We start from the raw sequence: 27851 nt of genomic DNA on the forward strand, positions 1-27851 counted from the left end.
CGGCCGGCACCCTCGTTTGCTGCTGACGGGTGACCAGTCGTCTATCCTTGCGCCTCCCAGTCCGTGGCCCGCTTGTTTCACCAGCGGCCACGCCAATGGTGCCGAGTCGCTGCCCCAGCACCACTCTTTGCCCGGCCTCCCTTCGTCCATCCTAGCTCCTCGCTGCGACCGCCCTCGCTCTCCGTTGACCGGACGGAAAAAGAAAAGTAGAGGACACTTGCACTCCTGGCCAATTGTCGACATTCCCGACTCCAGGCTCGTCCGCTTTGCATCATACAACGCTCTTCTTTCGACTGGCCGGTGATCGCGGTTCAAGAGACGGACAGGCATTCATAAGCGCTCCTGCTGGCCCCAATCGCTAGCTGTTCTCTTCCGCAAGATTCGCTACCACGCCGGAAGCAAGCAGAGCCGTCGCTATGACGCAGCTATTCAACTCGTCCGCCCCTGCGAATCCGAACTCAGAGAAACGGAATTTCCCCGGCATATCGTTGACCGGAAAGAAGCAGGAAAAGAACGAGAAACATGAGAAACCCGCGAACGATTCCTCGCATTTCCCGACAAAACTGCGGAATTTCTTTCGAATAAACAGCTCGTCGTCGACCACCAACTCGAACAGCCAGGGGGGTTCAGGGCAGAACTCCCAGCAGAACAAGAACTCCAACCTTGCTGTACCCAAGCAAGAGTCCAAGTTTCAGTCCAGATTTCTCCCTCACATCGGCCGGAACCGGTCAACCACCGTTGCCAGTGAGGGAAACCCGCTGGACGACGATGGAGTCTCGCCAACTGCACATGCAAACCCATACTTTGCGCATCAGGGATATCCGGCGTTGAGACATAGAAATGATGACAGTGTTCCCTCAACCCCTCCAGATACTCCCGGAATACATATAGACGGAGCTCCTGGTGTAGAGCAGCCAACTGCAGCCAACAAAGAGGAGCTTGCAAGGAAACTCAGGAGAGTTGCCTCTGCACCCAATGCGCAGGGCTTGTTTGCAACCGGGAAGTCAGATGAACGCCCTCGGACGGCCGAGCTGGGTAAGGAGCCCTTGGTCGAACAGGCGGGAGATACTGCGAAACTAGGCTTCGTTGAGCAGCCACCATCGCAAAATCTAACCGTCCCTGACGCAGACACCCTCGGCCCTATTCCAGCACCTGGTCAAATACGGAGTAATGCTGGGTACAGACGAACCTATAGTTCAAATTCAATAAAAGTGCGCAATGTAGAAGTTGGCCCAGGAAGCTTTGATAAGATCAAGTTGATCGGCAAGGGAGACGTTGGTAAGGTATATTTGGTGAGGGAGAAGAAGTCTCAAAGATTGTACGCCATGAAGGGTATGTACCAATTTTCCCGTGTATATTCCGCACGTCTTACTAACACCTCCTGTAGTGTTGAGTAAAAAGGAGATGATCAAGAGGAACAAGATAAAACGTGCGCTTGCAGAGCAGGAGATACTTGCTACAAGTAATCACCCGTTTATAGTCACTCTTTATCATTCTTTCCAGTCGGAGGAACATCTCTACCTCTGTATGGAATATTGCAGCGGTGGTGAATTCTTCAGAGGTACGACTTGGCCTCCCGTCCCTGAGCTGGAACCCGACTAACTGAGCCAATAGCCCTTCAAACACGGCCTGGAAAATGCATCTCCGAAGATGATGCTCGGTTTTATGCTGCTGAAGTGACTGCTGCTCTTGAGTATCTTCATCTCATGGGCTTTATCTACCGTGACCTCAAGCCAGAGAGTACGAAGGCCGTCTCTTCCCCTTTTATTGAAGAATTCCTCACTAACATGTATCCAGATATCCTTCTCCATCAGTCTGGGCATATCATGTTGTCAGATTTTGATCTCTCAAAACAATCCGGCCCAGGGGGTGCGCCGACTATGATTATTGGCCGCAACGGAACTTCCGCCAGCTCGCTACCAACAATCGATACCAAGTCATGTATTGCCGACTTCAGGACAAATTCCTTTGTTGGGACTGAAGAATACATTGCTCCCGAAGTCATCAAAGGAAACGGTCATACCAGCGCCGTAGACTGGTGGACACTAGGCATCCTTATCTATGAGATGCTGTACGGTACAACCCCGTTCAAGGGCAAGAACCGAAATGCAACATTTGCAAACATCTTAAGAGACGAAGTTCCGTTCCCCGAGCATGCTAACGCACAGCAGCTTTCCAAGTAAGTGGTTCTATATATACTATGACTTTTACCCCCTTCCAGCATTTTTCTAACTCCACTTTGCAGTCTCTGTAAAGGACTTATACGCAAGCTTCTTATCAAGGACGAGTGCCGTCGGCTCGGCGCCCGCGCTGGTGCTTCCGATGTCAAAACCCATCCTTTCTTCAGACCCACTCAATGGGCCTTGATTAGACATATGAAGCCTCCTATGATACCACATCAAGGCAGAGCAATCGACACAGTCAACTTCAGAAACGTCAAAGAAAGCGCCAGTGTTGATATCGGCGGCTCCAGCAACTTGACCGGCGTACCAATGGACTCTGGACTAGCCACGCCGTCGGGAGAAGTCGCCGACCCCTTCGAAGATTTCAACAGTGTTACTCTCCACCATGACGGTGACTATCATGAAAACCATCTGGTTGATGATAGCAATGTCCATAAGAGCTGACACGGCAGCATCCCTACTTATGTGTCCCCGTCCTTTTCTCGACCGTCATACCAATCACCAGGCAACAGCCACCATCCGGCCAGTCGTGGCCACCAGTTCCCATACGTGCTACGAATCCTCCAATGAACATTTCGAATTGCGTTTTATACAAAGGTGTTAGGGGCCTTATTTTGTTCCGTGCCGCATCGGCCCATGCGGGTATATTCTTTCCCTTGTGTGTTTTTTTTGCAAATACACACTCTCTGTCTGATAGCCCCTTTAGTGTTTTGGCCCAGCGCTAACCACAGATATTTACTACTTGTTCATCACTGATGAGATGCATGTCTAAACCCCTAAAAAAATGTCAGCTTGCCTCTTCCATTCTTATCCCTTTTTCTCTTTCTTACATTTGCTTAACTGCTCTAGCTCATGTGCGTTGTACGCGACATCTCTGGTATTGAAGGGTGCAGGCGCGCCGGCGTCTTTATATTGCATTGAGTGTTATCATCATTTTGTTTCTTCCTTTTTTCAGCTGGTGTCTCTTTCTCTTCCTCTCATCACTACTCTCGGATTTTTCTTTTTCTTTTTTTTATATCGCTCTCTCCTGGTCGAGTTACTTGCGTTGTGTTGTTATATATATAGCATAGGCATACCCCAGATGCAGGGTGGCAGGGCGGATGTAAATCGTCAATTATTATTTGAAATATAAAACACCCGTTCATCTAGATCAACAGCAGTTGTCTCCCGACATCAACCTAGACAAGATATCCAGCAGCTCCTTGTAATCAAGCTGTCTTCGCTTTGCTGCCGTCCAAAACGCCCAGGGCCAGCAGGCCCACGACCATGACAACAGGCGCATATCCCCAATGATTCCACTCTCCAGCACCGTTCACTGCACAAATAGCACCGTCCGCAAACGCTACAGCGCTGACACCAAGCAAAATCCAACCCAGCGCCTTTCGCTCCCCGGTGAGCGTGGCGGCCCAAATGGCCACGCCCATAAACACATCTCTCGCTCCGTAAACGGCCATCAGGCTGTTGAAAAGGGTCTTCTCTGGACCGTCGACGGTGGGCGGAGCAAGCTCGAAGAACGACACGCCGTGTTCAGGGCGCAGGATCGCGTTGATACCGAACCCAACGCACATGGCCGCGAAGAGATTGGCAACGACCAAGACCGGTAATGAGTTGGAGATGGCCATGGTATCAATGTCTCGTTGGTAAGTTGGTCTACTGGCAAGTTAACAGTCTCATACCGGCCGGCGGTGGGCTCGACATGGCGAAGTACCTAGTCGAAGTAGTAGTTAAAACAGCTACTGACCCAATGCTAACAGCTAGTTAACTAACTAGTTATGAAAAGTCGAAGGAAAGAAAGTCGAAGAGAAATAACCAGCTCGTGAGAAGATGATTTATGATTGTTCTTCCTCCAAGACAGTTACAGCTCTTTATAGGTCGCCAGCAGCCAGGCAGCAACAGCAAGCTAACTACCGGATCCTTCGTGCGCAATCTTCCTCCAGAGCTCACTAGCTGGCAGCAAGATCCCTGGAAATATTTAGTTAGCGGCGGCAAAGTCGGACGCCGGGGTTTCCGTCCATCCATATCTCGAGCGATTTGTTTATGGCCATTGGAAACCAACTTTTCACCTAACTACATAGATACCATTCTCAGCCATGATATTGTCTAATATTAAGGCCGCGCTACCTCAAGAATGGCTCTTAATCCCCGGGAAGCACGTTGGATACCCAGTTAATTAACTAAGTTAACTAGTTACAGCTCCGCAACATATTGAGGCTCAAAATCGGCTACTTTTCATTCCTGCTGCAACTCAATAACTACCAACCATTGATCGCCCATGTCCTCCATTCCAGCATGCCCCTTGGTATAATACTTGAAGGCCTCACAACCCCCAGAGTCCTGGATATGGAAACAAAAGTACCATCATCCTTTAGACCCCATGACTTCACGCTTGGGGATTATGACGTGAATAGTTCGTTAGTTAACTAGCGTGAATAACTAGTTAGCTAACTAGTTAACTTAGCCAACCTGGAGAACGCTTTTGTGGAGAACTAAAGGGCTGATATCCAAAGAAGCCGGATTTATACCAACCTCGAAGACTATACAAACAACACTAGACACTAGATCAACTTAGGCAAGCAACAGAAGGTTTCCAAGAATCGAAAGGAGTTTTCTCTGGCTTGACGTCATGGCCGAAGTACTGGAAGTCTATGGCCTGTCTCTCACCATATTACAATATATCCTGTCTATAACACCTAATATCCGTCCTACCGCCATACAATACAATGGCCCCCCCAGGTAACGCGAACGAGCTGCTTCTTCAAGAATATTGATTGAGCTTCCCAATGGAACACCCCGGATCACATATACCAATATGAAAACAACTGAACGTGTTATAGAAGCCCAGGCTAAGGGGTGTTATAGGGACGACTCCCAGAGCCTGTTCCTAATAGTAACATCGAGGTCTCCTTGCTATCTACATGGCTTTGAGTCCAACATCAGTCGATGTTTTACTGCAAACATACAAGAGACAATTGTCGTTATTAAAACCATGGCGAATCCCTCGCCTCACACTCTCAGGACTGAAAGCATATTATCCATTGACGCACAAGGATGGCTTGAGGCAGAAGGATCACGGACCGAAGCTGTGATTACGGTCAAACTTGATCGTCAGACACCAAGAATCACAGTCAAACGATGGGAGCACTATATGCCACCGTTTCGCCCTCGGACGCGAGATTACAACCCAATTGGGTCAGTCATGGAGACAGTGATCGTGACCCATGAGCTTTGAGTGACGAGGGTCAGCAAATGCTTGACTATACCCTTCGAAAAAATCTTTGGCAGAGCTAAACGGGGGCCCAACGAGCGAGATATCGTTCTGAGCAAAGATGACCTGGCGGAGATTTGCGAATTGGCATGGCGAGCACAAGGTTTCATATAGTAGAAATCACAACACCAAAAGCGTCCATGTTTTACTATCCAAGCAAGCATTTCGGGAAGAAAATCAGAGGGCACTACTTGGACTTGGACGTTGAGTCAATGGCTGCTTGGAAGTAACTCGAAAGGTAGATATTCCAAAGATTCTTGAAATAAGTAGAACTTTGAATTAGGGTATATTTCAATTAGGCAAGAAAAAGATAGCCATTTCCCTCCTTTTCTATTATGACGGAGATGGATTTTCGGATTCAGATGTGGTAGACCTATTCCCTCCTGCACCTCGAGGGGGAGTTTCTGGATCATTTAGCGGTCTCTGGCTTAACTCGTGCTGTCTCTTCTTTTCGTCGACCGTCAGATCGCTTGCTGCAGGATTGACTCTGACAAAAAGAACAATGATCAGCAGTGCAACGCTTGCACATGCAGTATTGAACCAGAATACAACACGGTAACTGTGTTTCCTGCCTTGGTCCAGCGTGGCCACCTGGGCAACATCGGCGAAGCCAAGTAGAACCGCGATACTTAGGAATAAGACGGAGTTTATCAAAGCACCGGCTAGACCTTGACGATGCTTTGGTTGGCTCGTGGTGATGAAGATGTTGGTAATGTTAAATGTCACATCGATGCCTAGTGTGGCCCCAATCATTGCCGGAAAAGCGTAAGCCCAGTAGCTTGCACCATCAGGCATTATTGCGAACAGGAGGCCGGCCATTATCCAGCCTATTCCGGAAATAATAAGTAGAACAGTTCCAGAGACCAGGTGTAGACATATTCCGACCATCATGGGGAAAGCAAAGCCTCCTACTACCATCGGAGTACACCAGGCAACAACTTGTAATGATGTAGCGCCCATGATGTGCACCATGCTAGGAAGATTGTTAGTCAGACATGGAGCTATATTATAGTGACATGGAGAACACTTACTATAGAGTCCCATAGAGTAAGAATACTCCCAAACACCCGTAAAAGAAGAGCAGTGCCAGTACCATCGCCTTCATATAGGGCGCATCAAACAAGTCGAATGGCAGCAAGGGCCACTCTGCGACCCATCCCTCCACATAAAAAGCCCCGGCCAAGAATAAACAGCCAAGTATGAAGGAGACGTAGACATAGGGTGTCTTCCATCCTTGAGATGCATGTGCGCTGTCCGTGATCGCAAGGACAAAGAGGGTGAGGCCAACCACAATAAGGGTCGAGCCCAGGTAGTCCATTTTGACTCCCTGCTTGCGTTTCTCGGCCGCATCCGAGGGTATGAAGAAAAATGAGCTGACAGTAGTGATAGCTGCGAGAATGGCGCCGATGCGGAAATACCACTGCCATGCGAGATATTGGGCAGCCAGTCCTGAACAGAAGATACCGATGAAGAATCCAAACACGGCACAGGTTCCGTAGAGGCTAAAAACTAGGTTCTTTCGCGGTCCGGGACGGTACACGATTGATAAGAGCATCATTCCGGATGGCAGATAGGCAGCAGGGCCAAGGCCTTGCAGTGCTCGACATAATATGAGCATGATGCGGTTATTGGAAAAGCTGGCGATGACCGACCAAATGCACAGCCATCCCATGCCTCCGACGTACATATAATAGCCACCCACCATATCTGCCAAACGGCCGGAGATAAGGAGAGTGGAGGACACAACAAGCGGAAAGGCACTGGCCGGCCAGACAGCAGAGGCATCTGGGATATCAAACTCATCCACCAGCCTGGGTATTATGACGTTAAACCCAGAAATGAAATATTCCTTTGTATGTTGTTAGTCTAGTTCATGACTATTGGTCAAGGGTGGGATATGATATCGCCGTACCGTCAACACTTGGGACATTACAATGGAAAAGCAAAAGGCAGCCTCGGAAGCCCAGTTTTTAAATACTGGCGGTCGTAGTCTGCCTAGCCGTTCTATATCCGTATCCGGATCAATTGCACCTTCAGCATCATATTCGACAGTAGCTATAGGAACTTGATGCGTGTATGTCGATGATATCCGGCGAAGGGACGTAGAACGCGAATGAGTTCGATGTCCACGTTCTGTCTCTTCGTTCGTATGTGGGTGTGACTGTTGTTGCTGGCCCATACCGGTCTGGGTCTCGTTGGCTTGTACATCCAAGCCCGGCTTCTGCCAGAACCGCCAGCGTCTGCCACCTGAGACGAAACCCATCGGAGCTCCAGCAGAGTAATCTATACTATCTGTCCAGTAGAGCCGTAACTATAGACAAACAGCACAGAGAACGCCAAAAAGAAGATGACTTGTATGAGTCCATGCGAAAAAAGGAAAAGTTCCCCGTCTTTCTCAAGTCATGCCTGGAACAGAACAAACAGACAATATCCGGGCAGTTATAGCAAGGCGTCTGAGACCCTTTGCCGAAGCCAACGAGCCCAGAGACTGTTGCAGCTACGGCCCAAAGGGGTAAGTATACACGGATATAGGGCCTGGCAGGAAACGTCCAGGCTAGAAAGAAATAGAGAACGCAATATATAAATAGCCTGCTTCTCCGGCTTTTTACGCCTGGGCAAAAATTAGCGTGCAGAAGAAATCCTCTTAATCATCACTTAAGAGAAGAGAAAAGCTAAGAAACGCGGGAAGGGCCCCCCCAGGCCTGTGCGGCGAACAGGCCCCGTCTTAAAGGCTCTCCAGGAGGCGGCTAGACGGAGAACGTAAACCCCCCCCAGGGACGTATCAAAAATACGAAACGTGGCCGGTAAGTGAGCCGACATCAAGTCATCTCCGCCTGACAGTGGGGAGAGGCGGGAAGAAGTAAAAATAAAACAGAGTTGACATCGGCCTTGCGGAAGGCCTGAGAACAAGCACCCATAGCCAGCGTAGTACCTTGGGGTGACGCAAGTGGCCAGAGTAGACGCCTGCTCCAGTATGTTTCCGGAGTTGCAACCATCTTCTGGCCCCCCAGACAGCCTGTCCATGCACAGCGATGCCAGCAGTGCCAGCTAGCAGTCGGTCTGCTGTGTTTGATGTGCCTTTGACGAGCGCTGCGACTCGTCTCTGCCGTCGCTTTTCGTCTATCAAACGGCGAGAAGGAGGCGAAAAGCTCGAGATGCGGTTCGCCTTTCTCGATTTGGAACTCACGTGGCGGGTCTTGGCTGCGGCTCTTCGTTCTTCCGTCTCTGATTACATAATCTTACCTAATCTCAACCTCCAACACTGAGAAAGAGCGCCAGGGATGATGGAGAGAAGAGAGAAGCCAGGATCAGGATGCGATGCGGGATGGGCGAGGGCAGAGTAGATCTACGGAGGCGCCGGATGGGGGAGTCCACCGGGGTTTCTACGGAGTATGTACTACATTCCATGGCTATGGTTGGTACATAGAATCATGGTGGCTTTGTTATTCCGCTCGACTACCCATTAGTTATACTATGTTGCTTGCATGAACCTGCTTCTGTCCTCGCTGCTTCGACTTCGCGAACTATCAATGCATACATTAAAAACCAGAGAAAGTGGTAACTGGGGAAAGGGGGAAGAAGAAATGATAAAAAGAAGAAAGGCTGGATAAGAGATATGCAACTTTGAGGCCTGGAGCCATCGGTTTGGCAAGGGGGGGCGTTGTTCATCACGTCGTCAATGTCATAAACTAGGAACTGCTCTCAACTTTATAAGGCAAAGCAATGGATGGATCAAACAAGCAAAGGGAATTTAAAAAAAAGAAGAAGAAGAAGAAGAAGAAGAAGAAAAGAAAGGAAACATGCGGTAAATAAGAGATTGGAGAGCCATGGAGAGCAGACATGAAACAATCCCTCTACCCAAATGCTCTTCGGTCACCCTCTTTTCGATACTTATCAAGGGCAGCAGAGTCTTCGTCACGGAGCAACTTGAAGAACCGACGCACGTCCATCGGATTAGCATTTGGTCTGGTGCGGAGCAAGTCCATCCATGTATTTTCGGTGCTGGGTGCTGTTGGCTTTGCAGCCTCGATCTTGTTGGGCTCCGTCTGACTGGCTCGTCCGGGGGCATCCCCGCCCCCATCGAATGGCGGTAAATATCCATGAGCGTTGACCTTTTGCTCCATTGTCAGAGTCTCCACTTTTTTTGAGTCGTGTTTTCGACAGTGCTGTTTGCAAGGCGAGAACGAGAGTGGACTCTGTTGCAGCTTGCTCAGCTTTTTGAACTGCGCTGGCTCCTTTGATGAGCCCGTGGTAGCAATAGGCGTTTGAACTGGCTTGGGAGTTTGTGGAGCAGCAGCCTGTCGTGCCTTGGGATCTACGATCTCCAGTCGGGCGCTTGGTCGTCCCCGTGGTACTCCGATCCTACCTGAACCGAATGTGTCAGGGTTGCGGCCTCTGTTCGTGCCTAAGCGAGTTATATGTGCTGTAACCTTGGCCAGTTCCTGGAAAAGAGGCCCCAGGGGTTCGTTGCGCTTCGCAGCCTGCTCAATTTTCTGGTAAATCACACTCAGCTCCGGTGGTGCGCGGGCATTGCGAGTTGGTTCTCCAATCTTCTGCCCAGTTGCTGAGGTGATTATTCTCATATCGTCCTCGTCGTCATCATCTGCGAGTCTTTCCGGGATACCCATGTTATTTACCCCTGGTACTGTCCAGTTGTTTGAGGTGGCACTAGATGCCGGCATATTGGCCAAAAATCCATTATCACAGTATGACTCTGGTGACATGTAAGGAGACTCTGTTGCCTGGACAGGAGACATGAACCCATGGACATCACTCATGCTGAACGAGCTCCCTCCAGCATTGGTTAATCCGGGATTGTAGTATCCTCCTTGGGGTGTCATAACCGGCGTACACGGTGGAGCTGTGATAAAATCGTGGGAACCCGGATTTGGGCCTTTTTGGTGCACCTTTACTGGCATTGCAGAATCATTGCTGGACCGCAACATCGCCTCAATATTCTCCTTGAGAACCCTAGCTGCGTCAAGCTTGGTAACCAGTTCCATTCGCTGAATAACGAGGATCTTCTTACTAGAAGGATCGATATCCCATGTGTGCACAGCCATGTAGCGGTCCAGGTTCGACAGCTGTGCAGATATTGTTTCAAATTCCTGGATGGCATTATCCAGCATGTTGCTTAAACCACGAGAATCATTGGGCTGAGAAGCTGTCTGTGCTGCATTTAGACCCGGCGCCATATACCCAGTGAAAGAGTTGAAGGCTCCTGGTAGCTGATACATCTGTGCCAGATTTATCATTCCCAATCCTGGCGGTGTTGGATATGGTATAATATTGCAGGCGGGACCGATAAACTGAGCTTGAGCAGCTCCATGGGCTTGGTCTGGGACTGTCTGGGCGATGCCAGCTGGAGAATAGTATGTTTGAAGGCTGGGGAATGGGAATGCACCTTGGTCTGTCTGTCCCTGTTGCATCGATAATCCGTCCATTCCCACATTTACTAAATTCGGAATGAAATTTATTCCACCCATCTGGCCTGGAGTCGTGGGGTTGCTAGTCACAGGTGCACTTATCACGGGTGTCTGATATCGAGGGGTGGTTTTTGTTGTATTCCCCTTGCTTGCTTGGCTCATTGCCGAATCCCGTCGCCTTCCCTGCTCTGATCTGGTAGTGTGTTCAGCCATGGTTCGAGTACGGTGTCGTCTCATAGTTCCAGTATCCTCCTTTGACTCGTCTCCCTTGCCGGACATAGGGGAATGAGAGGCTCCGGGGTTCTGGCACGGATTCTGATTGCATGCCGGTTCTACACCCTTAACTGCAGGCTTAAACTCAGGTGTTGGACTTGCACGCAATGTCATTGGAACTATGCGACCACCTGCAGTGACTCTGTGATGTTTTGGTGAAGCATGCTCCTTCAAGAAACGAGCGAACCCTTCATTTGTTTGAGCTATGTTTCCCTCCGGCGCGTTTTTCGGCTGGCGACATGGAAATTGGAAATGCGATGACTGCGTTGTGTGATAGCTTGCGTCTGAGTCCATGGACATATCAGTTGATGTGCGAGTATGGTTGACTGGTTTTTCCCGCAATACATAAGACCCAGAACCCAGTGATTTCCGACCTATAAAGCACCAAGGTTAGGATGTCTACCAGCCTACTGGGTCGAGAGAAGGTCGTTTCACTTACCACTGCCATAAAAGCTGCTCAAGTTCAGGCGCTTTGGAAAATCTGTTTTACCCATGTTTTTTCCGATGCTCAGCAACGTTTCAATATCGTACTTCCTAGGCTTCATCTTGACCGTGGAGGAAAGTGAAAGATCGCCTTTTCCAGGTTCCAAATCCTCATATACCTTCAGTCGAGGCTTTTCTTTTCCCTCGTTGCCAGAGTTAACGGCCTCTCGGAAGATCGATGATGAGCCTATAGAAGAAACAGAACCAAGTTAGGCTGGCTTGTATAACTCCGAGAGGGACAACCAGTTGCTTACCTGGACTCTGAGCCAGAACCGTAGCCATGGCTTCTGTTTCTTATACCACAGTAACAGAAAGATTCCAGGAATAAGACAAGAAGTTGTATCCAATTCCCAGTTTCTTTCGCTCCCTTGGTTATGACAAATGGACGGATACTTGTATCTTTAGCCGACTACCTGTTATTTTCCTTATCTCCGCACCGGTTGCTAGCTGAAGTGAGGCTCTGGCCTAGGCGGATAGATGTGTATGCGGCTTTTGTATACTTCTGATAAGATGTTTTTGAGGACGTCAACACGGAGCAAGGATGGCGTCTCTCCGATAGAGTCGATTTTGTAGAGCACTGTATCTGATGAGAGGACGAAAATGCCTTTTCGGCAGCGGACTAGAGGCAAATGAGAATCTCCGAAGCTCTCTTAGGCTGGATGATGGCTTGGAAGAGGAGGTTTTTCTTGCCCATAAGAGAGGGACAACTTTGTGAGGTGGAAGGCAGAAGAGAGTAGCAGAAGAGAAGTGGAAGGAAGAATCACTGTGATATAGTAAAGAAAGAAGAAGTGAGACGAAAGTAAAGAGAAGGAATAAGAGAAAAGTACAATAAATGATGAAGATAAGTGATAGGAACTGTTTGTCTTTTTATTCCCTAGATATATTATTGTTGTCCTTTTAGGTGTGCGTGTTTCTGTGCTAATGACTATTCACTATATTCACTGAGTGACAACACAACATTTATCCTTCTATTCTCCTATTCTTTTATTGAGGGACTATTGATAACAAACACAACTGTTATTAATACTATATAATGACCTAACACATTACATGAGGAGGATAATACATAATATGCGATAATCAAAACATACTATACAAGAGTTGTAAGTCGATACAGAAATGAATAAAAGAATAGGAAAAAGTAAAAGATAAATTAATACATGATGACCATACATATCAAAAAAAGAGAATTCAACAAACATAGTACAGGTGGTACAGGTGGTACAGGTGGTATAGGTGGTATAGATGGGTATTGTTGGCTGCTTCTTGCATAGGCAAAGGCTTCTAGTGGCTTCTTGATGCGTTGCGGCAATCTGTTAGACAGTGTCACGAACCTTGACCGGTTGGCAGGCAGGGCTCAAGAGCATCTCGATATCCTCGTTGTAACTACCTGCATTACTCTCGTTGCTAGGAGCAATGCTTGATGGAGCTGACACCCTGATATCACGAGAACTTCCTGGGTTGATGATGCTCGCGTTATTTTCAGTGTCAACATGATTCCATCGCAGTTTCTTTCGGTGTCTATGGCCTCGCCACATGCAAAAGAGGCAGGAAAGTGCAAGAGTTGGAAGCCCAAACGAAACTGCACCAAGGCCAATGAGTGCACCGGTGTCCAGAGGGGGAAGGGTAGTGAAGTCGCATTTCTTGGTAGACTTGTGTTGTGCGTATTGGTAGCAGAAGTTTTCCTGGCCATCGCAGGAGCGGCACCATTCGGAAGTAGATTTCATGTTGAACACCATCTGGTCGACAAAGTCTTTGTAGGGCATTGCAGTCTCTTTGTTGTTGGTTCCAAACATCGGGTATTGTTTGAATTGCGATTCGGGGTCAGATGCATCAGTGCCATTGCGGATCAAAAGTCGAACCATTAGCTTTGAGTTATCGGTGGGATATTCTGCAATTCCATCTTCTGCCATACTGAAAAGTTCAAGCATAACAGATGCACCGTGGTTGGGAAGGCCACTCAAGCCCTCACGATATGGTTTTGAGACAACGATTTCCAAGAAGGCCATTAGGGGCTCATACCCACCAAAAATCAGGGATAACTTATTGAACGACCCTTTGCTTCTCTCGTTCTGTTGAAGTGAACGCATAATGGGGTAAGCTAGGGATCTACCTGCAATAGCAAGTACTCTGTCCTTTGACCAATGAACATCGGCGCCGGTAGAGGTTGCGTGTGCCCACTGGTTGGCATACTGACGAGCTGTGTCTACATCGGTGCGAGAAATAATGTCTCTGGCAGTTGAATTGTAGGTGTACTGGTAGTTGAGGTACTCATAAACAGTATTGGCGTGGTAGATACTGGCCATGTCACGAGAGTAGACGCCGAAAAGTATGCGTGAGTAAATATTCGAGTAGAAGGCTTGGGTGCTATCGAATACGTCATGGAACTCTTTAGAAGCAGCAAAGGCTCGGACTGCGTTGGTGTGCTGTGGACAGTTCTTGTGGCCGGAAATATGTGCAGACATGGGATCTTCCGCCCGGTAAGTTGAAATGACGGGGTACTGGTAACCGTTGAGAGGATAGTCAATCAAGTGACCGTTGGCGTCGGTTGCAGAACTCAAAATGCCACGGAAGGAGGCGAGTTCCGGAGTTGGAGGGTAAAGGCCTTGCATGAAAGCCTGGGCGGATGACACCACATTAGGCTCTGGCGTGGAGGATATTTCGATTTCATCATTGTTCAGGACGGGGGAAAGCCCGTTAACACTGAAAAAAGACAAGTTGGGGTTCCTATGGGGAGTAATATAGCGCTGACGAAAGGCGCGGCCTGCACCTACGAGCTGCTGAGCTCCAACGGGAGTGAGGGCGGGAGCCCCAACTGCACCGAGAGGGGCAGTCTCGCCGTGTCTTGTAAAGACGACTGATCCCCAGGTTATCGGTCGACGGTTGTCTTGGGCGAAAGCATGCGTGAAGAAGAAGAGGAAAAAAAAAGTAGATTGCGAGCATGGCTTCTGTTAGAGCTTTTGGCAGTTCGTGTGAGAATAAATGTGGATTGTATTATGTATCAATAGAATTGTATTATAGTCTTGATGTAGCCGTGTGAGAAGGTCGATCAGTATAGCAAGAGGATGGGATGAAGTAGCAGTAGAAGCAGTAAGAGAGGAAGAGTGAGATGGAAGGAGTTGTAAGAGAAATATTTTCAAGATTAAGAGAAATGGCAGGAGAACTGGCTTTAAATACTGCTCCCAAGCAGCGTGAGTTCAGTCCAAATCGATGACAACAGCCAGGGCGCGAAGACTCATGGGCGTCATCGTAGGCTTCGATCCGGGGTCATCTATGTCATAGACTGTAAACCAGTCATTTCAACCAAGGTTCAAAATAGTACTTCAACTCCCAGGAAGGTTGATGGCGAGCAACCTTAGTATAACATGGTCCTCCATGGTCAAGGATGTGCTAGACACTATATCTCGTCCTTCGAGAATATACCATCCTTTATGATAATAATTCATATCTATACCTTCTTATCGGTATAGATAATAGAGGGTATCAATTGCAGTGGTTTCCAATGCTGGTCTCACGTCAGTTTCACGATGCAAAATGAATGACGTCTTTGAACGTTCGACGACGTCAAGCAGAATGAACGAGAATGGCTAGCGTCACTGGTTTACATAAGCAAGACGTTGAAGTAAGCAACAAGCTTTTAGACAAAAGAGGCTTAGTTAGGGCAGCTGAGAGAGAAGCCCTAAAAGCTCGCCCAAAAGAGGCGCTTGGCCCCAAGCCCTAACAGAGCCCTACTTCCGCGCCCTATCCCTAAACCCTCATTTTCTGCTTGATCCGGGAATCGCAGAAGCCCTGAAGATATCTCGATGCCGGAAGCGCAGCCAGTCAGCATGACCGATCATCTGCAAGCTGGAGATCCCCCCATAGACGACGAGCCGGCCGCTGCAAAACCACCTTCGGTCGCAACACCTATTGCTGACTCCAATGGTAAGATTTTTGATCTTCGTTCATTGCCGCGATACTTCGTCCCGCCTTTGACTGGCTGTATAGATAAGATCTAACCAGCTGAGCCTGTCACAGAAAAGCCGAAACAGTCGCACCCATTGCAAGATGACGATGCATCCTTGGCCCCAGAACCGAAGCGCCGACGGACAGACCCCTCCATCAGTGCCGACGCTGCCTGCGATACAACGGCATCGACACCGTTTGAGAGCCAGCATCTCGGTCCAAGCGAAACATACTTCCCTGCGAAGAGCGGCGTAACGAACGCAACAGGGCTGAATACTGAGCCCGGGCCATTCAAGGAGGAACTTCGAGAAGCGCGTATATCAGCTGCCCACGCAGGATCGCCGGAAAGCGTAGCGCATGCTATATCTCATCTCCTTGACCAATCAAGGAGAAAGGATGCTAGCAAGCAAGCCGTTTCCGCTGATTCCAATGCAGCTTTGCTTAAAGCAAACTCGAATTTAAAGGCGCAGAGTCTACCCATCCTGGATAACTTGGTAAATACAGCCTTCGATCTCTGCTGTACCTGGTACAATGCTAATATTTGGTCATTAGTCTACCCAGATCCTCAGCTTCATTGCCCGCACAAGCTTCCAAGACCTGACGGCGCTCGTCTCGGAACCGCAGTCTGAAAATGCTCAATCCTACTCTACCCTACGCTCTCTATTCGACCACACCAAGAAAGTCTACACCACAAATAAGCCCTTTCTATCCGCATCAGAGCTAGGGCTTACAGAGGCAAGCCAGGTCGAAGTGATCCGAAAAGCAAACCTAGCTTCTTTTGTCTTCAGTCTGTTCGGAACTCAAGAGATTGGTTTTGCTGAGCTTCATGACAATTTTTTGGATATATTTGTCCCCGAAGGAGGCCGGTTACTGAAAAGCCAAGCTGCCTTGTTCCTTGAACTGAAAACTCAAACTTTCATTGCTTCGATGAACAATCCAGCTCGACCAAACGTTGAAATACTCTATGAATTATTCCCTGACAATCTTGGTCTCAGTCTACTGGCACGAAGGCCGGGCACTAGACACCCAGCTCCAAGTGAAACTGATTTCGTCAAACGAGCCAGCTCGCGACGAGACATCCTACTGGGAGAAATCAATAACCCAGACTCAATTCACACCTTGCCAGAAAAATACCTTTGGCAAGACTTTTTGAGGGATATCAGCGTTTATGTTAGTAAAAATATTGATTCCCTCACTACTCAGGTTTGTCTGCTGTTCGTTTTTATCTTTAGCTGGAAAAATACTTACATTTTCATAGACTAAACGGCTAAACAAAACACGATCACCAACTTCGCCTCAGGAAGAAGAGGCTGAGTCTCCAGCTACTGCTTTGGAAACTCAGTTCTCGGTAGCTCCACCAGCACCCCCAGAGCCTGCTCCTGTAGAACGAAGAATCGGAAGGGTTGATCTTGCTGCCCGGGCTGCTCGTGCTGCGCAGATTGCACTCCAAGGCCAGGGCGTAAGGAGGGCCAGTGCTGTAACTACTCCTCCACTTCAACAGCCACAGCAGCAGCAGCAGCAACAAACCTATCAACCGGCACCACCACACACACAATCAGCTGTCTCTCATGCCTCACCACCACCACCCTCAGTCCAGCAGCATACTCCTCAATCAACATCTACATCACCACCACCACCGGCCCCGCCACAAAGCCAGCCTAACGTCCAGTCATCGTATACTAATTATGCCTCCGTGCCTGCTACCGCTTCACCACAGCCACCCCATCTTCCTTTCCTCCAGGGCCAATTCCAATTCCAACAATATAACCCCCAGACGCCACCCGAACCTTCTCCAGGGAGAAATACTCCTGCGTCCGCAACCTATGCATACATGCCAGGAGTCCCGCACTTTTCACAATCAGAGCCTACTCAGATACTGTATGAGCGTGCTAGGCTTGCAACTACAACGCGGTCATCACCAAGCAGCCGCCGTGCAGGGCTACCCAGTCAGCGGCGACCATGGACCACTGAAGAGGAGAATGCGTTGATGGCTGGGCTAGATCGTGTCAAGGGACCTCATTGGAGCCAGATATTATCCATGTTTGGACCGGGAGGTACTATCAGCGAGGCCCTAAAGGACCGTAACCAAGTCCAACTCAAGGACAAGGCACGGAATCTCAAGCTCTTCTTCCTCAAGAGCGGAATTGAAGTCCCTTATTATCTCAAGTTTGTCACTGGAGAGCTCAAAACAAGAGCACCGGCGCAGGCAGCAAAGCAGGAGGCCCGAGAACGAGAACGCCAGCAAGGAGAAGAAGACAAAGCCCATGTCGAAGGAATAGAAGGGATGATGGCCCTTGCCGGAGCCCATACCTCAGCCTCCGTAGAGCCTTCTGTCGGGAGCATAGAATCCCATCCTAACACGCAGCCAGGCACGCCGTCAGTCCTCGCACAGCAACAGGAGCCTCACAACAACCATAATCATCACCATCACCAAGATGACCACGACCATCATGCAGCTGAACGATCAGCCGAACAGGTTCTATATCAAAGTCTTACTCAAGAGAAGGCAGAGGGACTACAGATGGAGTCCCAGCGGAATTACGTGGACCCTTCGCTGTAACTCCTCCAGCTTCTCCCGCCTGCGTCTTTCCATCTTCCTTACACTCGCACATGCATAACTACAGTCATTCTCCGGAGTAGTTGGGTACGGTTGCTATTTGGCAGGAAAGCGTTGCTTGTCTTCTTCATCATCATTCACGAATATTCTCACGGCGTTTCATTTAGCTCATCAGTCACCAAATACCATCAGCCTATGCGTGTCTATGATTTCTCTAATTAGCATTAATCTTCTCCTCCTGAGAGGCTCTTTTCCCCTTCACCTCTTTGCTTCTTAGCAGTAACTAGACATTCATCTCGAGCAGTAGTTAACTAGATACCGAGACCAGCTTCTTAATTCTCAGCTCGTATCCCAGAGAAACATCGACAATTATCAAGCGAGCGCCCTAAAAAGAACCATTTCTTCCGTAAAAAGACACCTACTGGCGATAACCCCTTGCTAGGCTGGTCTACGGTGCTGGCAGCTCGTTGACTTTTGTGCAGGAGGCGACTAGCAAGCTCCAGCATCTCCGTTGAAATATTTTTTTTATCTCGCTTCACCTCCCGCCATCTCGCTGTCCCACGTCAAACCGCCTGCCAGCCATCCCGTTTCCATTCCATCGTCCGTCTTCGTCCTCTTCGTCCTGCTACGGCTTGCTATGTCTCGCGTCGCCCCGATAACAACGAAAGACGCCTAACTAGTTAGCTGTTTTCACTGTCCGCTGCCCAGAGAAAAACCACCGTCACACATATCTCAACCAGCAGCTCTCTCACCGCATCCTTGCCCTTAAGCTCTTATTACCTTCACGATACGTCCATACGCAGCAGAGCAGACACATCGCAATGGCCGAATCAGATTCATCGCAGCCACCACCTCCACAACCGCAGTCGAATCAGGTGGACGTCGCACAGCCATCGTCGCAGGCAGTCGCGCAGCAGCCCGCAAGTTCAGTACCAAAAGCCAGCAGTTCGGCCTCGCCACCGTCCCAGACGCAGCCGCAGATGCAGACATCTCAAGCTCTACCGCAAGACACGGCTGCTCCAGCAAATCAAGACAGCTCCGAGCCGGTGATCAAGCAACAGTCGCCTAGCTCTAACCCATCCGAACCTGCTGTGGCTGCAACGGGAGAAGGAGGGAGTGCATCGTCGTTGGCAAAGGATGTTGATTTAAGTCCTCAGGGGGCCAATATCAAGGACACCAACGCTACCGAAGACATCACCATGGGGGGAACAGAGCCAGAAGCTGGGGAGACTACAGTGCAAGAGGGGGCTGGTGTCACTGCTGGCGGTGCTGCAACCACTTCAACGGCTAATGTTGCCCCAGGCATTCCTGAGCCTGCGCCTGGTCTAACCGGGCTTGAATCGATAGTACCTCCGTCAAAGAAAGATACTAGCCTGAGAGAGTTCCTAAGTCAGATGGATGACTATGCACCTATTGTACGTTTTGCTGACTCCCCCTCGTTGATAAGACGTTTTACTAACTATGGGCATAGATTCCAGATGCTGTCACTGCTCACTATCTGACCGTTGCAGGTCTCCCGCCACCGGGACCCGGACCGAACAACACACCTCCTCATCTTGCTCGACTACTAGCTCTTGCAACACAGAAATTCATTGCAGATATTGCAGCGGATTCTTATCAATACTCCCGAATCCGTAGTTCCAACAGTGCCTCGTCCAATAACCCGATGGGCAGCATAAACGTCACCGCCGGCCTAAGCAGTGCTGCTCAGGGTGGTCAACCAGGAGGTGCCGGAGCTGCTGGAGCTGCCGGCACCGGTGAAGTATCTACCAAAGGAAAATCCGGTGCTGGGGGCCTACACCTGGGAGTTCAACGTGCTGGTTTTGGAGGTGGAGGACAAGGAGGCTCCCAAGGGAAGACCGTCCTGACCATGGAAGATTTAGGCATGGCGGTTGGTGAGTATGGAGTCAGCGTGAAGCGAGGCGAGTTCTACCGGTAAAAATGAAATACCGCACCGCCAGGTTTTCCAAGTCCTTTTTTTTCGATATCTTTTTCCAATCTTTCCACCGCCCAATCCGGATACCCCCGTTCTATTTTCCTGTCTCAACTAGGGCGTAACTACTCAGAGCTTCTTATGGTGAACGGGAATGGCGCATTGCTGATTCATGGGTTGAAAAGGCGTATTTTCTAGGTGGGCAAATCAGGCTCAAAGGGGGGGTTGGGTATTTGTTACTACTATATACTCCTTGGGCTATATATCACCTATGAACATTATAGGGATTCTCCAAACAAAATTATAAACTAAAGTACCATCCTAGCATAATGAACGCTATCTCTAGCGAGCAGTATAGGAAATTGCTGTAGTGAGGTAATATACAATATCTATGATTGATAGTGATACAATGTGGTACAATGAGCAGCCGGGGCTCTAGCATTTCCTTCCATGCTGCACAAACTATCGCACTCCATGCTAAACACCCAATTGACATCAACGCCTAATAACCAAAAAAGTAAATTAATAAAACAGAAGAATCAAATAGCTATCCCAGCCATGCAGCGGCTCAACTGCGATTCCATTCTAGGAATGTTAGACACGCCTCCTTGGATTCTTCGATACTTAATTCTCTTTATTTAGATAAATGACCAGGGCTCAACGTTTATTTGTTCTTCGAGTGCTGATATGTGAAACGTTTTCGTGTGCTAAATATTTATGGCGTTAGTCACTATATTCTAGCACGGGCGTAACGCGGCACTGATATCTGAAATAGATACCCCACACAGGTGTATAACATACGGCGCAAATTCTCCAAGCTTCCTTCCAACCATCTCCTCAGTGATTAGAATTTCCTGGTATTGTTTCCCGTTGTGAACTGCGAATTTCAACCCAACAAAGTTAGGCAGGATGGTAGCTGCTCTAGCCTGTGTGCGGATGGCTGGTGTTCCTGGAGGAGGAGGAATCGTCTTCGGCAATGGAAGACTGGATTATATCGTTAGATATTTCAATGAAAGACAATGATATCTAGTATCTCAATGCTGATTATAAAAGTTTCAACGTACGGCACGATATTTGGACCTGGGCAAAAGTTGGTTAGTTCCATCCATTCTGAACCGGTGAAAAATAGCACAGTATACTTACCCTTCCAAGCGGATCGCTTCAGCAGCGCACGAGTGGGAAACATGCTTGCTGTCCCTTGAATCGCCGAATCTTCAATCTCCAGTATCAACTTCACAGTTGACCTTCGGGCAGAAAAGAATGAAATCGATGATGATTATCTAATGATGACTAACAAGGTGTATCTAATGACTAAGCGGGCGCAGTTTCTGTCACGTGAAAGATATAAACAAACGAAAGGTGAGGGAGGAACGGCGATATCATCTCATCTATCGAGCGATCATAAATTGACGTCTAATCTATTTTCTTTCATGCTATCACAGTCTCTAGTTGGAAACCTTGGATAGGTCTTCCATGATCTTCGCAACATTCCTCAACCCTCTCAGAAGGTTCTCATCCGGGCCCTGTCCAGGCGTCCAACGGGCATGCGCGAAGTCGATAAGCCGGATATCATGGACTTTAGGGAGCTCTTCTTCATCCTCATCCTCCTCTTCTGCCTCTTCATCCGTGTCCCCTCCATGACCCGTAGTCCGAGTGGATAGGTCTTCAGGCTTGTTGGCTTGCTCACGCTCTACCTCAAGGGCCTTCTCGAACGTTTCGGGGTCCCCCTCATAGACTATCAGAACACTGGCGGAGTACATGCGGCTCTCCTCTGACTCCAAAACCGATTGCATCGCTCGTAACTCAGTTGCAATTCTCTCCGCTATAAAAGCAGATCGATCAACCGTTCCGGCCTTAGCGGAGGCGAGGAAGGTCTTGAAGCCCTGATGGACGTTATGCTCATCAAAGCCTCGTCCATACCACTTATCGAAACGAAGATAGCCCTCAGACTCGACTACTTTAGCCTTGGACTTGATGGTTTCACTGGCTGTTGAAGCAAGATGTTGTGCGGTGACATCAATGTCAGCTCCAGACTGTGTGTCTCCCCCAACCCATGTCTTCATTCCGGCAATGCGGAAGCCTAAGCTCCCGCTCGTCGTCTCAGCAGACACCTGGTCAAGTTTCTTTCTCTTATCAGAAATAGCGTCATCGTCCCAGAGCCTTGCACCAAGTTTGACATCCAACACGTTTGGCCGTACAAAGCCATCCGTAATGTTCTCCAGAACGATTGACAGCCCGGTATCAAGCTTCTTACCGCCAGACGGAACCCATGGCTGGTCCGGTTTCTTCGCTGGCCTCGTGATGGAGATGCTATCTGTCTCTGTCGCCAATTCCATAGGCAAGGAAGACCTCTCCACGGGTGCCTCTGCTGAAGTAATAACTAGTGGTGCATCTGCATCTGCATTCGATATATCAAGGGCCTCCTTGGGAGCACCAGCGCGCAGTGAACCGATAAACGTAGGCATGTATCTTTGAACCGCCGGGTGATTGGCGCCTGATTCATAGAACAGAATCTCTTTCTCGGTACAGGGCTTCGCTATGAGAGAGCCTGATTCATCACAGCGGACACCTTCACTAATACAGGTCATGAGCTCGCACTCTCACTCGCCCCTTGTCCGTCATTCAACAGGAGTAACTTACTGTCCGGCAGCGGCATGGTCAAATGCCACAAAGCTATCCTCATCCAGTTTCTGACTCTTCGACGATGGTGGCATGGTTGAGACCCTAGAATAGGAGCTGGAAGCTTGTCAAAAATTGTTGTATTTCAAGGTACCTATCCCCAACTTCGGCCACTTGATGACACCCAAGCGAGAAGGTGAAGATACCAGACAGGTTAATCAGCCACAGCAGTGAGCCTCTTTCGCTCGACAATTGTGCATATAGAACAGCTAAGTGAATAGGTAGAGAGCCTGACTGCTTCGCTGTCAATTTGATGCCTCAAATGCAAGTCATCACGGCCAAGATAGGGCTTAGCGGCAAGCCAGCAACGAATGCGATGTAGTGGATGCTGATTGGTTGGACGGAAACCAAATCTTGTTAGGTAAGAATATCTATCTGTGACGTCATAGGCTGGGGTCTTGTATCAGATTTCGATTTTTTTGTGCCCCCTTAGATATACAGACACTACTGTATATACAGCTCTAGGGGACTCTTTCTATTAGCATCATGCGTGCCCTCTGCTTACCCTGATACCCATGAGGGACATGCTATCTATCAAGTTGCAGTGTCCTAGCCTCAGGAATTGTTAGCCGAGCTCTCACAATGTGTATTTCATTCGAGGTCTGAGCAGAGAACTCCGTGATACTGGCTCATCCCCCGCTATGTCTACTGGTGACTAGATGTGGAAAAACTTCGTGCTCTGGCCGCTATTACATATGACCAATGGCCGGGATGGTTTAACACCGAGGAAGGGGAATGGCCGTTGGAAGGGAGGGACCAACCTACCTAGATAGAAATGCTAGGACGATTTTCCAGCAGGAGCTGGGAGAACTGCGGATATCATGGCCCCCTTGCTTGGTTTAAAGTCCTTGACATTATCGTGTCATAGAATATAATACCCTGCAATCTCATTCTCTGCTCTAACTATCTTTTCTGAACTAAGTACTTCTTCACTCGTTAGACAGTGCCTGGTAAAGGGCTCATCCCAACCAGCAGAAGGATTTTTCTTCCAGCTATTATTATTTCTCTAACCCTCACCTTGGTATGAATAACACAATTACTATTGGCCATCTAGCTTGTTTGCTTACTTGCATTAACAAGATGCAACTATGCGATGGGCAGACAAAGATCTCGGAAAAGAGCACAAAGAAGGCATAGAAGCTAAAGAATTCACTGACACTGATTCTTGGACTTTCTCTGCTTCTTCTTTCTTCCTTCTTGTCTTTACATACCAAATCACCCCTTCTCTAGCTTCAATCTTGAGAAATTTTCCAGAAGATAGTCCAGGTGAAGGAAAAGTGAAGTGACTCGCCCAAGGGAGCGAATCATATATTGAGTTGTGAAGGGCTTACTTCATCTTCTTTATTTACCAACAGAGAGAACAGCTTCAGGCTCATCTTAACCTCTCCCTAACCTCCGACAAGAGCCTCCAAGGACGTTTCAATTTTCAATTTCGAGTCATCTTCATAAGTCTATTTACTCGAATATTTGGCCTCGAGCTCGGTAAAGATGGAAGCAAAACCTGAGCCAGACACGGTTGCTGATAGCACTTCCGTCCTGAGCAATATCCCAATTAACCTACCCCATCGTCCTAAAAAGCTGGCTGATGAGGATCGTGACCAGCTAGAGGCCGAAAACAAGGAGGATATTGGTGAGAATAATAACGGGAATGTGGAAGCAGCCAGTGAGAACCAGGTCATCGAGGGCGAAAAAACCATCGCGGAGTCTTTGGACAAGACAATATCGGTTCCCGTGAAGAAGAAGTCCAAGAAGAGATCCAAAGGGAAGAAGGGCAAGGTAGGATGCCATCTTGCTGTTTAGCATTTAAATATGGAAGGTATTAACCCTTAAGCAGAAGAAGATCACAGGTTTCGAGGAGTACTACGTCGACCCGCCCATGACTCCCGCTGAGCATGAAGAGGAAAAATCTATCTATGACCCGTAAGCATGATATATCTGGGAGATTCCGCATTGAAGCATAACTAACTAAAACATACAGGTCTAAGCCAGCTATCCAGTGAGTTCAAGGGCCGCATTTGCAGGTGTACGAGCAGCTATCCTGACTTTCATATAGGCGTCTCGAGACAGCAATCCAGAGGTACCAAGCTAAAAGACGTCTCGATCCTGAGAGAAGGCATATTTTCACGAAGTATATGGCTTTTGGCGGTGTCGATGTTGGACCTAAGATGTTTGAAGGAAATGACCAGCGAGACCTCCAGTCCATGGATGCAGAGGCCATCGCTACCGCAACTGCATCATCTAATATCCCCCACGACCGTGACAAGTGGAATGTTGACTTTGAAACTGTTGCCAAAGGGTTTTTGTGCGTTTATCAGGTCCCAAGCGGTTGTTAGATTATTTGAAGGCTGACCCTTCTAACTATAACTATAGATCATCTGTTTTCCCCCAGATGTTTGCGGTCGACACTGAGCAGCTTGTTCAGCTTGGAACTAATACTATCAAAAACTTCCTCAATTACATCATATACCATGATGTCTGTCCAGAGTATCGAGACGACATTATGGCTGCCCGCAAAATAACTGACCAGGCAGCCGAACAACTGTGGAAGGCTTACCAAGCTGATGCTAACGCACCGGGAGACTTCAACACTGCTTGCAGTACACTTTTCGGTGATTCGTTCTTTGATATGTACACTGAAGAACGAGAATGGGTGGAAAATTCAGACACGATTCCATTTATGACATTGACCGCGGCGAGAAAGGTTGTTAAGTTTGGAATTGCTGCTATAGGAAGCCTTGAGCAAGTGGTTAAATTCCGAGAACTGGCGGTCTCCAACAAACTACGAGAGAAGCTCGTTCATGAATATGGGTTTGAAGTTACCGCAATCATCCCTCCATCGACTGAAGTCACCGAATTCTACGAACAGAATGCCCCTGATCTCAAACCAATTGGGACAATCCGAGCGATTGCCTGGCGTGACTCCAGCCTGCCAGATGAGGACCTTGCACCAGGTGAAGAACCACCCGCTTATAGACACATGAAGTTTGAGTTCTTTGTGGAGAAAAGCCTTCTCCCATTCTTTTTCGTTCGAATGAAGGTCGATGCAAACGTGTGGGAGCTCAGCTGCGGAGTTCATTACTTTGACAAGTTCATGGCCACCTATTGCTCGTTCCATACTACTTTGCCGAATGAAGGGATCTTGAACTGGAAAGAGCCTCGAGATTTAAGGGGAGACCATATTGTCTGGGGATCCAAGAGGACCGAAACTGTTGAAGATGAGGACGAAGAGAGTGACATTGAGGATTAAGGAAGCGCGCAGGATCCATACGAACTCGTCTTCTACTGCGGCCATGGGCGCACATTGGCAAGCAAGTGTCACATAGGTCCTTTAGCAGCATGATTCAACCAGCAGAGTAGATGCTTGCAAAGCATATCTAGGTACTTAGGTAGTTAAATTAGCCCAGTTCCCATCGTATAAACATTCAACCATCTTCAACCAACCTTCGGCTATGTAGCTGATGTGGGGAGATAAATACCGACTAACTCCGCGAGCTTAGTTATCAACATCTTTCGTCATAAACATTAGTTAGAACACGAGAAACGACCAACTTCTCCCAAACGTCAAGTCAAGCGATATATCCAATGCCTACAGGCTCTATCTGTAGTCAATGAAGACAAGTTTACAAAGTATTGCTATATCCGCGGTTGTGAAAAGGCTGTTCATCCCTAGGGTGTATACACATCCACCAGTCAACCCCGCGTTCAATCTCAAGGTACAGACAGGGCTCCACGGCTTCGGCTATACCACTTCGGCTCCCAGAAGATTACCATCCATCTACCGCAATATGACTTCTCTTCCAACTTCTCAGAAGGGGGTTTTAGTCTCCAAGATAGGAGGCCCCGAAGTCCTTGAGTATAGAATGGACTTGCCCGTCCCTTCACCCAAGGAAGGGGAAGTCCTTGTCAAAAACAATCTTACTGCCATTAATCTCATCGACACATACTTCAGGAAGGGTGTATATGACTCTACCAAACCTGAGATTCTGGGCAAAGAAGGCGCTGGTACCATTGTTGCGTTAGGTCCCGGCCCGAACCCTTACAACTTCGCTGTTGGTGATCGCGTAGCATGGATCGGAACTGCAGGATATGCAGAGTACAGCACCCCACCAGCATACAGAGTAGCAAAGATTCCCCAGGGTGTCTCCGACGAGGATGTGCTCGCCGTGTTACTGACTGGTGCCACTTGCCTTTCCTTCATCCGGGAAGCATACGAGGTCAAGAAAGGTGACTGGATTCTTCTTCATGCTGCGGCTGGCGGAGCAGGTATCATCATGACCCAGTTGCTCAAGCTAGCTGGTGCCAAAGTCATCGGCACTGCGGGGGGGCCTGAAAAGGTTGAACTCGTCAGGGGCCTGGGTGCGGATGTGGTTATTGATTATAAGAGCACGGAGGGTGCTAAGTGGCTGGATAAGGTGATGGAGGTCACCGGTGGCGAGGGTGTGAACGCAGTGTACGATTCAGTGGGCAAGGATACCTGGGAAGACAGTCTCAAGGCTGTCAGGCGGAAAGGATCTGTAGTTTTCTTCGGAAACTCTAGTGGTGTTGTGCCTCCATTCCCAATTTCGTGAGTGTTTCCTCCATATTTTTCGTATGTATGCCCTCGTGCAGACAGTCTAACATGGTCCGTGTAGGATGCTCGCAGGGAAGAATATTAAGATATGCCGCCCTGTTCTCTTCAATTATATATATACCCGTGAAGAGTTTGACCTATATATGAACGAACTCTTCCAGTTGCTTGAGGCAGGGAAGTTAAAAACAAGCATCTATAAGATATACCCACTTGAGGATATTCAGCAAGCACATAAGGTCAGTCTCCCTCAAGTTCAAAGTCTTTCACAAAACGAGAAAATTGACTTCATTTTTCAATCGGCATAGGATATCGAAGGAAGGAAAACAACTGGCAAGTTGCTGCTGAAGCCCTGAGTATCGTATAACGTCATTCTCTGAACCCTTCTGCCATATCAATGGCCAACAAGTCATCTTCATATAGGGTCCATGAAATTTGAATAATGTCCTCACAAGGGTATTCACATCATACTCCTGTATATCAAATCAGCCACAGTCTTACTCAATGCACCACCACTTTCGAAACAAACACATCACTATG

At 48.5% G+C, this 27851-nt stretch overlaps 10 protein-coding genes across 10 annotated transcripts; 5 read left to right on the plus strand and 5 right to left on the minus strand.

Moving 5' to 3' along the window:
• Positions 1-416: 416 nt before the first annotated feature.
• TRV_06085 (uncharacterized protein) lies at positions 417-2627 on the plus strand (the record flags this gene model as incomplete). Its single annotated transcript, XM_003019841.1, has 4 exons — positions 417-1332; positions 1388-1561; positions 1615-2179; positions 2246-2627. 4 exons carry the CDS (start codon positions 417-419, stop codon positions 2625-2627), a joined length of 2037 nt encoding a protein of 678 aa, XP_003019887.1.
• Positions 2628-3391: 764 nt separating this feature from the next.
• On the minus strand, positions 3392-3805 carry TRV_06086 (integral membrane protein, putative; the record flags this gene model as incomplete). Its single annotated transcript, XM_003019842.1, has 1 exon — positions 3392-3805. One exon carries the CDS (start codon positions 3803-3805, stop codon positions 3392-3394), a length of 414 nt encoding a protein of 137 aa, XP_003019888.1.
• Positions 3806-5781: 1976 nt separating this feature from the next.
• TRV_06087 (MFS transporter of unknown specificity) lies at positions 5782-7711 on the minus strand (the record flags this gene model as incomplete). The annotated part of the gene is made up of 3 exons (XM_003019843.1): positions 5782-6421; positions 6480-7297; positions 7361-7711. The coding sequence occupies 3 exons, from the start codon at positions 7709-7711 to the stop codon at positions 5782-5784; spliced, it is 1809 nt and encodes a 602-aa protein (XP_003019889.1).
• Positions 7712-9302: 1591 nt separating this feature from the next.
• On the minus strand, positions 9303-11912 carry TRV_06088 (uncharacterized protein; the record flags this gene model as incomplete). Its single annotated transcript, XM_003019844.1, has 3 exons — positions 9303-11521; positions 11587-11817; positions 11885-11912. The coding sequence occupies 3 exons, from the start codon at positions 11910-11912 to the stop codon at positions 9303-9305; spliced, it is 2478 nt and encodes an 825-aa protein (XP_003019890.1).
• Positions 11913-12946: 1034 nt separating this feature from the next.
• On the minus strand, positions 12947-14242 carry TRV_06089 (uncharacterized protein; the record flags this gene model as incomplete). The annotated part of the gene is made up of 1 exon (XM_003019845.1): positions 12947-14242. The coding sequence occupies one exon, from the start codon at positions 14240-14242 to the stop codon at positions 12947-12949; it is 1296 nt and encodes a 431-aa protein (XP_003019891.1).
• Positions 14243-15433: 1191 nt separating this feature from the next.
• TRV_06090 (uncharacterized protein) lies at positions 15434-18135 on the plus strand (the record flags this gene model as incomplete). Its single annotated transcript, XM_003019846.1, has 4 exons — positions 15434-15554; positions 15633-16069; positions 16128-16778; positions 16834-18135. The coding sequence occupies 4 exons, from the start codon at positions 15434-15436 to the stop codon at positions 18133-18135; spliced, it is 2511 nt and encodes an 836-aa protein (XP_003019892.1).
• Positions 18136-18953: 818 nt separating this feature from the next.
• Positions 18954-20071, plus strand: TRV_06091 (uncharacterized protein; the record flags this gene model as incomplete). The annotated part of the gene is made up of 2 exons (XM_003019847.1): positions 18954-19547; positions 19604-20071. 2 exons carry the CDS (start codon positions 18954-18956, stop codon positions 20069-20071), a joined length of 1062 nt encoding a protein of 353 aa, XP_003019893.1.
• A 1439-nt stretch (positions 20072-21510) lies between these two features.
• Positions 21511-22779, minus strand: TRV_06092 (arginine metabolism regulation protein iii; the record flags this gene model as incomplete). The annotated part of the gene is made up of 2 exons (XM_003019848.1): positions 21511-22639; positions 22706-22779. The coding sequence occupies 2 exons, from the start codon at positions 22777-22779 to the stop codon at positions 21511-21513; spliced, it is 1203 nt and encodes a 400-aa protein (XP_003019894.1).
• Positions 22780-24232: 1453 nt separating this feature from the next.
• Positions 24233-25991, plus strand: TRV_06093 (uncharacterized protein; the record flags this gene model as incomplete). Its single annotated transcript, XM_003019849.1, has 4 exons — positions 24233-24520; positions 24579-24664; positions 24798-25046; positions 25115-25991. The coding sequence occupies 4 exons, from the start codon at positions 24233-24235 to the stop codon at positions 25989-25991; spliced, it is 1500 nt and encodes a 499-aa protein (XP_003019895.1).
• A 361-nt stretch (positions 25992-26352) lies between these two features.
• On the plus strand, positions 26353-27550 carry TRV_06094 (uncharacterized protein; the record flags this gene model as incomplete). The annotated part of the gene is made up of 2 exons (XM_003019850.1): positions 26353-27308; positions 27376-27550. Coding segments are annotated over 2 exons (1131 nt in total), but the record flags the coding sequence as incomplete, so codon positions are not given.
• Positions 27551-27851: the final 301 nt, after the last annotated feature.

Source organism: Trichophyton verrucosum (genome assembly GCF_000151505.1).
Source record: "Trichophyton verrucosum HKI 0517 chromosome Unknown contig00668_1.f1.exp, whole genome shotgun sequence".
Lineage (NCBI taxonomy): Eukaryota > Fungi > Ascomycota > Eurotiomycetes > Onygenales > Arthrodermataceae > Trichophyton > Trichophyton verrucosum.